Source organism: Sinocyclocheilus grahami, unplaced genomic scaffold, assembly GCF_001515645.1.
Source record: "Sinocyclocheilus grahami isolate Dianchi unplaced genomic scaffold, SAMN03320097.WGS_v1.1 scaffold362.1, whole genome shotgun sequence".
Classification (NCBI taxonomy): Eukaryota; Metazoa; Chordata; class Actinopteri; order Cypriniformes; family Cyprinidae; genus Sinocyclocheilus; species Sinocyclocheilus grahami.
In genome coordinates, this window is record NW_015505541.1 from 1,469,234 (window position 1) to 1,483,327 (window position 14,094).

Sequence of the window (14,094 nt, forward strand, 5' to 3'; positions counted from 1 at the left end):
GCTGCACTGGAGCTGAGGGATTTGAGGGGAAAATCCTCATTGCACTTGGCTGGACTTTACCCTGTGGGTATTTGGCTCAGACCATGAAGCTAAGCAAAGTGCACAATTCCTGCAGTACTCCATCAGCGACTCCTCTCTGTACATCTATGTGTTCTGTAGACACGTCGTTATCATTTCTTGAATTGTTCAAGACTTTGCCTGTCGAATGCGGCTGTCACTCCTGTAAATAACCCAACTCTGTGTTCAAAACAGGATTAAACAGAAGTGACAACCGCATTCACCTGCATGTGGCCTCTGTGACTTTTTTAACCACACAACAACAAATCTCATTGCCTTAGTCAGAGCATCCTGGCCAGTCTCAGCGCTGCACTGATTTATTTGGCAAGAAACATTGTGGTCCCACAGCCTGGCAGTGGAGTACCACTGTTCTCCATAATTGCAGTGAAACAGAACGCCTCAGCAGCCCTCAGGGCAGCCCGTTTGTCTGTATAGATCAGTGTGCCAGATGGGAGTCCATGTTCTGGGATCTAATGCATCATCCCACTGTTAAGAGCCCTAGCCGCAGAAAAGACTCCTGCAGTGTCATAGATTGCAACAATTACTTTAAAAGGGAATGCAAGTGGGTCATCCTTCAGTATATATCCTATATAATATTCACACTGAAATCCATAATACATTTTGGCATGTTAATAACAAGTAAATGGCAAGTGACTAATGTTATTTAGATTGAAGCTTGGTCATGATAGAGAAAAACAGTTACATTCAATTCTGTTCCTTACGGATGCCTGTTTAAAACAGCATAACATTTCACATTTGCAACTTTATATGTCTCAATATGACTATTTGTTTTATTTTAAACTTTATCTCACAATTACCTTTGTACTCTGAGGCGTAGGCTAAACAAGCTTCTTTAGATTCCCAAGCATGGCACAGTATCGATAACATTCAGCTGCTGATTTCCTGTTTTGTTGTTAATGATTTCCTGCAGAACACTTCCTTTTTACTGGAATGCCATTAATGATTCTGATAATTGTCTAGTTTTGGTTTGATATGATAAGAAATGATTGCCTAATAGTGTGGTGGGGTGCTAGAGCTCTTTTGGATTTTATGTTATTCCAATATAATGTGGATAATTAGCATGAAATAGTCTATAGTCTGTTTAAACAGAATGAACAGATTGATTTTTGTTTGGTTTGTTTTCCAGGCATTCCGTTGGCCAATCGGGAGTCAAGTGGACGGCGACGAGATGCTGGAGATTCAAGTGTTTAATTACAGCAAAGTCTTCACTAACAGGTATAAGAATTAAATAATTTGATATGCAACATCAGATCAGCTAAAAAAGATTTATTGACACACATCTCTATAGATTTAAGAGTATATGTTTAGAAAATACAATCTAATCAAGACATGTACATGAATTCTTGCCGTCTTAAAGGGGTCATATGATGTTGCTAAAAAGAACATTATTTTGTGTATTTGGTGTAATGAAATGTGTTTATGTGGTTTAAAGTTAAAAAACACATTATTTTCCACATACTGTACATTATTGTTTCTCCTCTATGCCCCGCCTTTCTAAATCGCGTCGATTTTTACAAAGCTCATCGGTCTGAAAAGCGAGGTGTGCTCTGATTGGCCAGCTATCTAGTGCGTTGTGATTGGCCGAATACCTCAAGTGTGTGATGGAAATGTTACACCCCTTACCATACTGTGTTGCCCTGTCCGGCCGGAGCGACGATTCAAAAACATTCAAACCCATTATAAACGAGGCATTTGTTGCATCCAGTTGGGACATAATTACGGATTATAATGACTTATGCTGTCTTTTTACGCATTGCATTGCGTATCGCGCCGCGTAAACTTAAAACCATGTCTACATTTGTGATCGGAGAAAGACAGCACAAAGTTGATGTATTCCCTCAGTGACCAGCACGGATCAGCACGGATCAGGCGGATATCGTCCTCTTTTGGAAGGCCAAACAAAGTAGTTTCACTTTCACAACGAAACACACAGCGCCTTCACGACGTGGCGGCAGCAACAATACTACAGCGAGAATAAAAGTTACACCTTCTTTCTTTGCGTGAACATTTGGGAGGCGTTATGCAAATCTTCCCACATCGTGACGAAGACATATGGAGGCGTGTTAGAACGAGCTGTTTTAGGTAGGTGTGGCTGACTCTTAACTTTTATAAAGAATATCTCTTTGGATTTGAGACTTTAGTCTTTGCAACTTTACAGATCTTCTTTATGCACCAAGAGCTTGTAACACTTCAAAGAGAAAGGAAAAATTTAAATCGTATCATATGACCCCTTTAACAAATCTGAACAAGATGTTGAGTGAAGCATGGCTATAAACAAAGTCCAAAATACATTTCCATTTAATTCAAGTAATTAACATTCATGGCTTCATCCTGTGGTCTCCAAACAAACTTCAGCAACACAGCACTGGTTATTTAAATATTCTCTTAGACAAACTAAGGCTTGTTTGTTTTGCACCAATTCTTTGTTATTTCCATCTGACCATATAGGACCTCATAACTCATAATTGCTGAACTCTTTGTAATGCTGGTTTTCATAATCATGCTGTTTTGACAGTCCATTTGCAGTGTTGACAATTTGAGATATTTTTTGATAATATTATACATGATAACTACAGGGATGAGGCCACATTTGACAATTCCTACTGCAGGATTTGCACTATAAACATTTATTGTATTTTTTTTTAAATGTACTGCAACCATTATAGTATTATATATTATAAGTGTTGTAATATATATATAAGTGTTTATAAGTATTATATATTATAAGTGTTTATCTCTCCTTTATGGACGCCTGTTTCTGCCACTGAATAATAAATAAAAAAGGTAATTTAGTTTTTAGTCTCACAATTCTGACTTTTTTCTCGTGGTTGTGAGTTTATATCTCGCAATTCTGACTTTTTTCTCAGAATTGTGAGTTATAAAGTCAAATTCTGAGGGGGGAAAAAGATTGATATGTTCTCAAAATTGCAAGTTTAGGCCTATATCTCACAATTCTGACTTAATAACTCGCAATTGCGTGTTAAAAAGTCACAATTGCAAGAAATAAACTCGCAATTCTGAGAAAAAAATTCATAATTGTGAGATATAAATTCGCATTTCTGAGAAAAACAGGCAGAATTGTGAGTTTATATCTCACAAATCTGACTTTATTTCTCAGAACTGCAAAATACAGTACAGAATTTTTTGATTAAAAAAATTATTTTCTAAACAATGATTTGAATGTTTCTCTTCACGTTTATAAATAAATTAATAAGATGTTTTAATATTAATATAATGTTTTATTAGTTTCTTTCTTAGAAGAGTGGCAGTAAAAAATCCATTCTAATTTACACTTTATAAAATTTATGAGATATTACAAATGAGATATCAGGCACAGGATAGAGATCCACCCTCTAGGTTCCGGTTATAGTATTTTCTAGAAGCTTGATGGGATGCAGTGCAGTGTTTTTTCTGTACTTGTACCTGTCAGTATTCACTCTAAGTTTTTCCCTCACTGATCTTTTTCTGAAAGAGTGCTGTGGCGTGTTTCCATCCACTGTCTTCCTCTAGAGGTGGTGGATAGGCTGACAGTCATTACTAGCTGTTCTCCACTGAATGTGCCCTGAAGAGTGTGACACTCCTGCTGATGCAGGCGTCAGTGTGTGTATATATATGGTTAACATCCTGCCGTTTCACTAGAATACATCAGATTCTAGATTGAACTGAGATGTTAGGTTGCAGTGGTGTTAAAGGGGTCATATGATGCTTTTTTAAAGATCATTATTTTGTGTATTTGGTGTAACAGAATATGTTGACATGCTTTAATGTTCAAAAAACACATTATTTTTCAAATACTGTACATTATTGTAGGTCCTCTATGCCCCGCCTCTCTCAAACGCTTAGTTTTCTACAAAGTCCCTCCTTCCGACAAGCGCAGTCTGCTCTGATTTGCCAGCTGACCCAGTGCATTGTGATTGGCCGAACACTGCAAGCTCTCGTCAGAAATGTAACACCCCTTACCATAATCGCGAGCTTCATCTTTCAAAATAAATGTAAAGACAGAGCCCGAAAGGGGAACAGAGTGGCGTGACAGACACAGTGATGAAGCTGGAATGTGTTTGCAGTACACAAGCCACAGTTAAGACAGCTCCCTCCCCTGTGATGTGACCCACCCCTTCTCTCTCTCTCTCTCTCTGTCTCTCTCGCTCTGTCTCTCTCTCTCTCGCTCTCTCACACAGATGCGCAAAACTCTGCATTTGAACAGTCAATAGCAAATACTTAAACTAATAACAAAACAGTAGCTGATTCAGAAGCACCAGATTGCATAAAATGCATTGCTGTTCTGTTGTAAGTAATCTTAAAGATTCCTAAATGCATCTACTTTCGGAAGGCCAAATAAAGTGCTTTTGCTTTTGCCTAGAAACACACCGTCTCCCTGACATGGCTGCTACTAATTGCGGTTACTGAAACCACGTCTTCTTTCTTTGCCTGAACATTTGGGTGGCATTATGCAAATATTTCCACATAGTGAGGTAGATATGTGGGGGCGTGTTAGAACAAGCCGTTTTAGGGGGGCGTGGCAGAGTCTTAATTTTGATAAAGAATATCTTTTTGGTTTTGAGACTTTAGTCTTTGCAACTTCAGGGATCTTATCTATGCACAATCAGCTTGTAACACTCCAAAGAGAAAGGAAAACTTGAAATCGCATCATATGACCCCTTTAACAGATTCTCTGTTGCTCTTGCTTGTGAGCGAGTCTGATGTCTATTCCAATGTAAGTCAGTTCCACCAGTCTGGCTGCATCTACGTGACTAGTAAATCAAGTAAATCAACAGCTGTCAGTAGAAAAATCTACCATGACTAAGTTATTTTAATTATGGTGTGCAATCAATGGTCAGCGCTTTGTTTTGTGTTATCATAGGCATTGTTTGGAGTTCACAGACATCTATTGTGGTCTGAATGACACCTGTGAATAGATCAAAATGTATAAGAAAAGCATCTGCTGAATAATTCACATGCCACCGTGACATATGTTAACCACGCAGCTCGTTAGCTATTTGTTTGTTATTTACAGATGTAATTTCTATCCATCATATGCATTACATACTGTAGCTGACCGTATCGACAAACACCATGTGATACCCCGAGCTTTGCAAGCTCAGTAGATCGGGACAAAACACCAGGTGTGAGACCGATGTGTAGCTCAGAAACTCTATCTTCTTTATGCAAGACTTTAATGTCATTATAAGACTTCCTATCCTTGAGAAGATTCATTCAACATTGCTGTTGTGATTTCATGACCAACTGACCACCAGGTGGTGACATTAGAGATTTCTGCAAAGGCATTAATAGGATGCCGTCCTGCAATTAAAGTCAATATGAGAAAAAATCGAATGACTCAAAAGAGACAGTAAAGACAGTAAAATGATTCAAAAGATTTCTGTTTCAGATAATTGCACTTTTGTGCAAAATTCTGAAAAATGCATCATGTTTGCAATACTTAAGTACCAAATTAGCATATAAGAATGATTTCTGAAGACTGAAGTAATGGCTGGTCAAAATCCAGCTTTGCCATCAAAGGAAATTGGCTACATTTTAAAATATCTTAAAATTTAAAACATTATTTTAAATTGTAATAATAATTTGCTCTATTTTTGATCAAATGAAGGCAAAGAGAGACATTCAAAGATGAGAAACATTTAAAGGGGTCATATGATGCGATTTAAATTTTTCCTTTCTCTTTGGAGTGTTACAAGCTCTTGGTGCATAAAGAAGATCTGTAAAGTTGCAAAGACTAAAGTCTCAAATCCAAAGAGATATTCTTTATAAAAGTTAAGAGTCAACCACACCTACCTAAAACGGCTCATTATAGCACGCCCCCACATGTCTACATCACTATGTGGGAAGATTTGCATAACACCGCCCAAATGTTCACACAAAGAAAGAAGGCGTAACTTTTATTCTCGCTGTAGTTTTGTTGCCACCGCCATGTCGTGGAGACGCTGAGTGCTTCGTTGTGAAAGCGAAGCTACTTTGTTTGGCCTTCCAAAAGAGGACGATATCGCTTTGTCATACCTGGAGCTGATCCGTGTTGGTCGCTGAGGAAATACTTAAACTTCGCACTGTCGATCGCCGGATCGGCTTTCACCGTGGACGAAGCGGAGTCCAGCCCGGGGTCGTATATGTGGTTGCCGTAGGCATCACAATATGGTAAGGGACGTAACATTTCCGTCTCACACTTGAGGTATTCGGCCAATCACAATGCACTGGATAGCTGGCCAATCAGAGCACACCTCGCTTTTTCAGACAGATGAGCTTTGTAAAAATCGACGCGTTTCAGAAAGACGGGGCATAGAGGAGAAACAATAATGTACAGTATGTGGAAAATAATGTGTTTTTTAACCTTAAACCACATAAACACATTTCATTACACCAAATACACAAAATAATGTTATTTTTAGCAGCATCATATGACCCCTTTAAAACGTCTTATAGAAACCCAAACTTTTTAACAAAAGTATGTGTAGCTTATAAATAGTCACTGTGTTTTAAAAAGTAGTGGGAGTTAGTTTAGAAGTAAGTTTGAGTCCAATGTAATGTAACATTTCATGTCAGTGGATGTATATCAGAAGTTGGGCTGCATTTTCATGTATTTAAACTTAGTGATATCACTGGAAGAGAGAGCACTCCTGCTCTATAATAGGATCTGCTGCTGATGACAACTACAGCAAATATGCAGAAAAACGTCAAATTCCAGCTCCAACACGGCCACTCATTATATTACTCACTAATGAAGTGAAAACTCCTGCTCGGCAGTTCCTTGGTATTACATACATACATCCCTGCTGTAATTTATTTTTTCTCAGTTTTCAGCAGAAGAAAGGCTCATTGTCCAACTCAGTGTTTTTCTCTTTTCTTTAATCTTTCCCTGTCTAGCTTGTTCTTGTTTGAACAATGCTTGAAACTTGGTATTACGAGCACTTCCTGTGTCTATTTGCCTCTTTAAGATGAATCGCTTGATGTATTCCCCAATTGTAAATCGCTTTGGATAAAAGGTAATATTAGAAACAGTAAAGTAGTAAAAAGTAGTCAAGACTGGTTACCATTTAGAACACAGATCAGATCACAGATAATCAGAAATCAACTTGAATGTGTCATACGAATAAGACTACATTTGTTTCAGTATATTGTAGGAAATTAATTTGGTGGTTGAGTAATGCTTGGAAAAAACATGTTCTTTTTACATTACCTTAGTAAATATGGGTATATTGATGCATGTTCTTTACATGGTCTAGTATTAAAATGACTGCAAATTGATAGATATTTTAGCTTTTAGCTGTTCATTTCTAAACCCTCACCCAGTTAGTCAAAGGCTTGTGAATTCTCCAGTTCTGACCTCTTCAACAAAAGTCTAGTGACTTGACAAGGCAGGACGCAGTAAATTATGGAGCAGATGAAAGTCAATTGTCTGTTGTTTGTTCAGAGGATCAATAATGTATGTGTGGTCTTTAGAAAAGTTGATCAGGAGCCAGAACCTGATCCAGAATCAGTGAATTATTCACCCGTGGATGCATGCGGTTCACCGACAGTCACAAAGCCATTATTTCACCACTGAAGTGGGCACATATCAATCACAATGGTCGTTTTTCCTTTATCGAGTCCCTTTGGATGAACAATGGTGCTGAGTGTGTCATTTCACATCCGAATACAGCTGTAGCTCAGAGGCAGGTGCTAAAACTGTTAGCAGTTTAAATGGTTTGATGTGTTTTCTCATCAAATTCACTGACTACATGGATAGACCCGCCTGTCTTTCTCTTGCTGACAGTGATGCAGTAATAGACAAGAGAGATTGTGTGTAAGCTAACTACATGTGGCATTTAATTGGTCAGTCCAGAGGTTCTGATTGCTTTTCTTCACTGCCTGTCACTTTTCATACAGAGAGTTGAGTTAACAATCAGAACAAAGACACATCACTATTGCCCATGTGTTTGTTGATCTTCTTATGTCTGAATTGTTTGCTTCCAAATTCATGACAGACATTGTGGTTACATACAAAGCATGTGTTTGTGTTGCTGGGAGTGATTGCATCTTTCTTGTTGTAATAAAGAAATTAAACTTCTTTTTTATTGGAAAATGTCTACCTGATTCACAGACGGGAAAGTATTCAGTATTGATTAAACAATAAAATATATATAATTTAATATTGTTATTTCTTTAACAGTACACAGACAATTATTTTTTATGCTGTTAAAGGCTGTTTCCTAACTAAAAATAAATGAATAATGCTTTTGGGGGAAAAAATAAATCTTGTAACCCCATAAAAGTTCAGTCATATCAGTAGTCTTATAATAGCTGTTTTACCTGAATGCTATTTTTAGTTTTAAAGTAATTAATACTTTTATTCAACACGGACAAAATAAATGAGTCAAAACAGTAATTACTTTTAAATTGTTACAAAAGGTTTCCTTAAAATAAAAGCTGATATATTTAATTGTCTATTTATTAAAGAAGCCTGGAGAAATGTATTACAGTTTCCACAAAATATTACACAGCAGCACAACCATTTCCAAGTGTGATTCACAATTTTCTTGAGCACCAAATCAGCATTTCTGAAGGATTTTTGAAGGATGAAACCTTTGCCTTTGTCATCACAGCAATACATTATGTTTTAAGATATAGAAAAATAGCAGTTATTTTAAAAAGAAAAATATTTCACAATATTACTGTTTTTGCTGTATTTTCTGTATATTCTTGAAAAATCATAGAATTTAAACAATAGTATAATTAATCATGGCTGACTGTTAATAATAGCAGTAGTAGTAAATTTATAAAAATAGATATAAAACGTAAAGATATTGTCTTTGAAGTTCATGATATTTGTTTCAGCTTTACATACTTCAAATATTTTAGTTCATGTAGAGTCTATTTTGTGTGTGTGTGTGTGTTTCACAGTGTTGCTATTTTTCATTCTCTGTCACAGTGTATTTTCCTCACTGTGACCAAACCATCCTTATAATTTCAGTGCACATTGGGCCAGACCAAAGTGAGTGAAGGGAAGTATTAGATTGTTATTTAACACAGCTGTCTGACTCTTTTGTGTGTGTGTGTGTGTGTGTGTGTGTTTGCAGGTTAATTGGCACTTTCCGCATGGTTCTGCAGAAGGTGGTGGAGGAGGGTCACTTGGAGGTGTCTGACACTCTTATTGATGACAATAACTCAGCCATACGGGTGAGACGTGAGGATCGCAGGCAGTGTGTGTGTGTGCATGTTTATGTTCTGGTCTGACAGATCAGAAATGCTCTTTTTTCAAATAGCACACCCACTCACAAAAACATCCATTCACATATTTCACCAATAGCTGTTTTACCTGAATGCTATTTTTAGTTTTAAAGTAATTAATACTTTTATTCAACACGGACAAAATAAATGAGTCAAAACAGTAATTACTTTTAAATTGTTACAAAAGGTTTCCTTAAAATAAAAGCTGATATATTTAATTGTCTATTTATTAAAGAAGCCTGGAGAAATGTATTACAGTTTCCACAAAATATTACACAGCAGCACAACCATTTCCAAGTGTGATTCACAATTTTCTTGAGCACCAAATCAGCATTTCTGAAGGATTTTTGAAGGATGAAACCTTTGCCTTTGTCATCACAGCAATACATTATGTTTTAAGATATAGAAAAATAGCAGTTATTTTAAAAAGAAAAATATTTCACAATATTACTGTTTTTGCTGTATTTTCTGTATATTCTTGAAAAATCATAGAATTTAAACAATAGTATAATTAATCATGGCTGACTGTTAATAATAGCAGTAGTAGTAAATTTATAAAAATAGATATAAAACGTAAAGATATTGTCTTTGAAGTTCATGATATTTGTTTCAGCTTTACATACTTCAAATATTTTAGTTCATGTAGAGTCTATTTTGTGTGTGTGTGTGTGTGTTTCACAGTGTTGCTATTTTTCATTCTCTGTCACAGTGTATTTTCCTCACTGTGACCAAACCATCCTTATAATTTATAATATAATATAACCAAAGTGAGTGAAGGGAAGTATTAGATTGTTATTTAACACAGCTGTCTGACTCTTTTGTGTGTGTGTGTGTGTGTGTGTGTGTGTTTGCAGGTTAATTGGCACTTTCCGCATGGTTCTGCAGAAGGTGGTGGAGGAGGGTCACTTGGAGGTGTCTGACACTCTTATTGATGACAATAACTCAGCCATACGGGTGAGACGTGAGGATCGCAGGCAGTGTGTGTGTGTGCATGTTTATGTTCTGGTCTGACAGATCAGAAATGCTCTTTTTTCAAATAGCACACCCACTCACAAAAACATCCATTCACATATTTCACCACAGGGGTCTGGTTTTGCAAAACTTGCACAAAAAATTAGTTGTCATGGTTACATGTCTACTCGGAGGCTATAAGGGACCATTCAGTTTTATTTCTCTTTCTCTCTCTGATATCCACCATCATGTGCAGGTTGATTTCCGTATGGATCCTGTTCATCTCTATGTGTCAGAATAATTAATAGCAGCTCTATGATAAAATGTATCGGTTTAGGTGGAGGTGTTATATTAAACATATTTACTACATTAATCCTCCTTTGTTGATCTGCTGCAGTGATAGTGAACACTGACTGGTCCTTATAGTTATGTTTTGTTTTGCTTAAGGCGATGCAGTGTCATTCATTCATTTTACTGGAGATTGAATAGAAACTTCCTGAAACTAAATTAAAATATTGTGGATAGGAAAACAAAAACTTTCCAAAAGGAGAGGAGCCATATTCCAACACATATTCTGTTCAAACATTTCTCCTCAGTTTCTATTTCTTACTCTACTCAGAGCAATACTTACACTATTGTAACATTTTTGTGATTGTTGCATCAACAAAGCAACTTTTTGTGAATTTATGTAAGCAAAATGATACCACTTTCATGCAACTTAGTCTTTTGATGGATTTTTTTTTATGTTGAGATGAGACCTCAGGAAAGCTTTAAATTTGTCTTGGTTAATTAAAGCAGGGGTTATATCTAAGTAAAGTTGCAGCAGAGCTCAGGTTCCCCCTTTTGTATGACATTTGCCCTTGGGAGAAGTGACCATCAGGCAGTTGACAGGGATATGTTGGACTGAGGCTAAATTGTTCCTTGTTCCTACTAATGAGTTTGTAAACATGAGAAGGAAAGGGTAACTGATGCTGACAGACTGATACTGCCACATGGGTTAGCATGACCCTAACCCTAACACTTAACTCTAACACCTAACGTTCTACCTCTCTTCAGCTTTGTCAGGATTACAAAAGTGTCAAATTAAGTGTCTTTATTGCTTGTGAAGCCTGTGAACTAGTTAGTGTTTACTTAGTAATTAAGTTCAGTTTTGTACAGAACTTACTTTAAATAAAATGCATAATAAGACATATTTATGTTTCAAATGATATATTATATTATATTATATTATATTATATTATATTATATTCAGTAATCTTGGAAACAAGTAAAAAAAAAAGTGAAATAAATATGTACTGGTGTATTAATTATTTGACATAAATATGCATATTTAATTTTCATTCATTTATTTATTTATTATTTTGAATTTCAGACAAGTATTTCCATAGAGATCAAATATCAGACCATGGACGGGAGTGTGAAGGTATGGAGCGATGGTGAATTCCTTGATATTCCAGATGACTGTGATGGAACTTTCCAGTTTGAGACAGAAAGTCTACTCTCTGGACGCAGCCAGAGCTCTGGGACATCACCTGGACGTTCTATCCATGGCATTCCCACATTCCGCAAGTAAGTGTGTCATCTTATTCAGCCTCGGTTAACACAATCACCCTCATCATCATCCTCTTTATGCAGTGGCACAGATAACTCTGTGATGATAATGGTGATGAAGAAGATAATGAGGAGGAGTAATAAAGAAGTAATCTAACTAAACATATACATTTGTTCATCGCATTAACAAATAATCTTATTCGCACATCTTTTCACTGTGTGGATATTTTGGCTGAATAATGAAGACATGGATGACTGGAATGTGTGGGATGCATTGATTTCCACTAAGCCTTCCAGTCTCCACAGGTCCTCTGATCTATAAATTAGAACCATACACAGACACAAACGTACTCCATCATGGTTTGTGTGTGGGCATCATTAGTGTTTCTGTGTGGACGTGTTCAAATGCTGATGCATATGGATGATTACTGCTAAAAAAAATCTATATTGGGAAAGTTGTTTAAAGTTACTACTAGGTAAATTAAAGCAGCCTCAAGAGATTTGTAGGTGGTTTTGGATTGATTTGAAAGCCCCATTTCATTTAGATCTTGTATATGAGATTGGGAATTAATTAGTGAGTATTCAACCAATAAATCTTATTTTTATTTAAACAAATAAATGATCCTGGAATTCAAGTATTCTTTCTGTTTTAAATTGATGTTGTCTTTAGCAAGTGATTTATGAGAGCTGTTTATCTGTTCTGATTGCTTACTCAGTTTTTATGTATTATTTCAAGTAAATCTCCATGAAGACAATCTATTTAATTTAAACTTCAAATTTTCCATATTATTGTGACTTCTTATGTCTTCATTCTGATAATATAAAGAGATGCTCCTAGTTTGAGTGATTTTATATCTATATGCTACTCTGTTCATGTTGCCTCTGGATATGGGCCTTTTCTTCATGCAGGATAATTTCTTGTTAGAGAGTTATTATTAATAAAGTAAATGAGAAGAGACAGCAAGAGGAGAGAACACAAGGAATCGTTCAGGTCTGAATAAATTGAATGTGATATGATCACATTTCTTTATGCATTGCATAGTTGGCATAGATGACAGATGTAAAGTCAGACAAACAAACACACACATGCACACCAGAAACGTGAATTACTTTTCTCAACTCCTTTCTGCACACTAGTAAGCAAGAAATGCATTTGGAGACCTTATACAACATATTTTCTGTTTCTGACCAGAAAGAGTGAGCACAAAACCACTACCTTTCATGCTTTATGGATGACTTTTGAGCTCACACAGAGAGTTACTCTTTCAAAGACCTTGAGCCTTTTTAAAGAGTTAGAGCCTATGTTTTTTGTTCCAAGTTTCTTCCTAGTTATGAACTGAATATACTTTTAAGAGTCTGGCTTCTTTACTACTACTTTGCATTTCACAGCAATTAGCGTCTTTTACCACTTTGAAGAATTAATATTAATTACAAAATGCATGTATTTGTGTATCTTCTTATAAAGGTTAAGCAGTCTGGAAACAATTGTCTTTAGATATTTCTTTTAGACACTTAAAAAATATTGTAACATTATGTAGTCATGTTAATTGTCATATTAAATAATTAAAAAAGGTTTCCTAATTTTTTTGTTGTTTACTTGACATTGACATTTTTAATAATATATCCCTCTGTCCTCACTTGAACCTCATTCCTGGTGCTGTTTCATTATTGATTACAAGTCTTAGTTGTACAGTTTTACTTTTAAAAGTGTGTGAGAGTTTTTTGGAGTTTCTCGATGAAGAAAGTGTATGTGTGTGTGTGTGTGTGTGTGTGTGTGTGTTTGTTGTACGGCTGAAGTTGCCGGGACCCAGTGGGACATGGTGAAGCTTCTGATCTGAAGTAACTGCTAGTCCTCGCTAATGACTAGACCCCTCTCTCATCTCCACACCTCTCTCTCTCTCTCTCTCTCTCTCTCCCATCTTTCTGCTTGATCTCTTTCTAGCTATTCTCTTTCACTCTCGTTTCTTTCCCTATAGAATCATGAGTCTGCCTACTTAAACTTGCACTGAATCTGTGCTTTCCATACTCAGATATTCTGTATGTAACAGTCCATTGTCCATAGACAGTTGCAGGAAATAGTATAAAAAAACATTTAATTATTTGCAAGAAACACTGACGGATTTCTCTTCAGGCAATGCGTCTTGTGAATTGCAGGGCGGCCCTGACCAATATCTCCAGTTCTGTCTCATTGATGGGGCTCTCACTTTTGTTTACGAAGACTGTGTTTATCTGTTGTTGTGACTCAGTTGAAGATGTGATCAGTTTAATGATCAGTTTAATTTATGTCAAAGTCCA

The 14,094-nt window shown here is 36.3% G+C and overlaps 1 protein-coding gene across 1 annotated transcript in view; it reads left to right on the forward strand.

Moving 5' to 3' along the window:
* Positions 1-14,094, forward strand: part of LOC107549079 (otoferlin-like) — a 32,430-nt gene that overhangs the window by 12,887 nt on the left and 5,449 nt on the right. Inside the window, exons 3-5 of the mRNA XM_016230011.1 lie at positions 1,205-1,293; positions 9,147-9,246; positions 11,621-11,817. Coding sequence (XP_016085497.1) covers positions 1,205-1,293; positions 9,147-9,246; positions 11,621-11,817 — 386 coding nt within the window. The remainder of the gene's footprint in view (positions 1-1,204; positions 1,294-9,146; positions 9,247-11,620; positions 11,818-14,094) is intronic.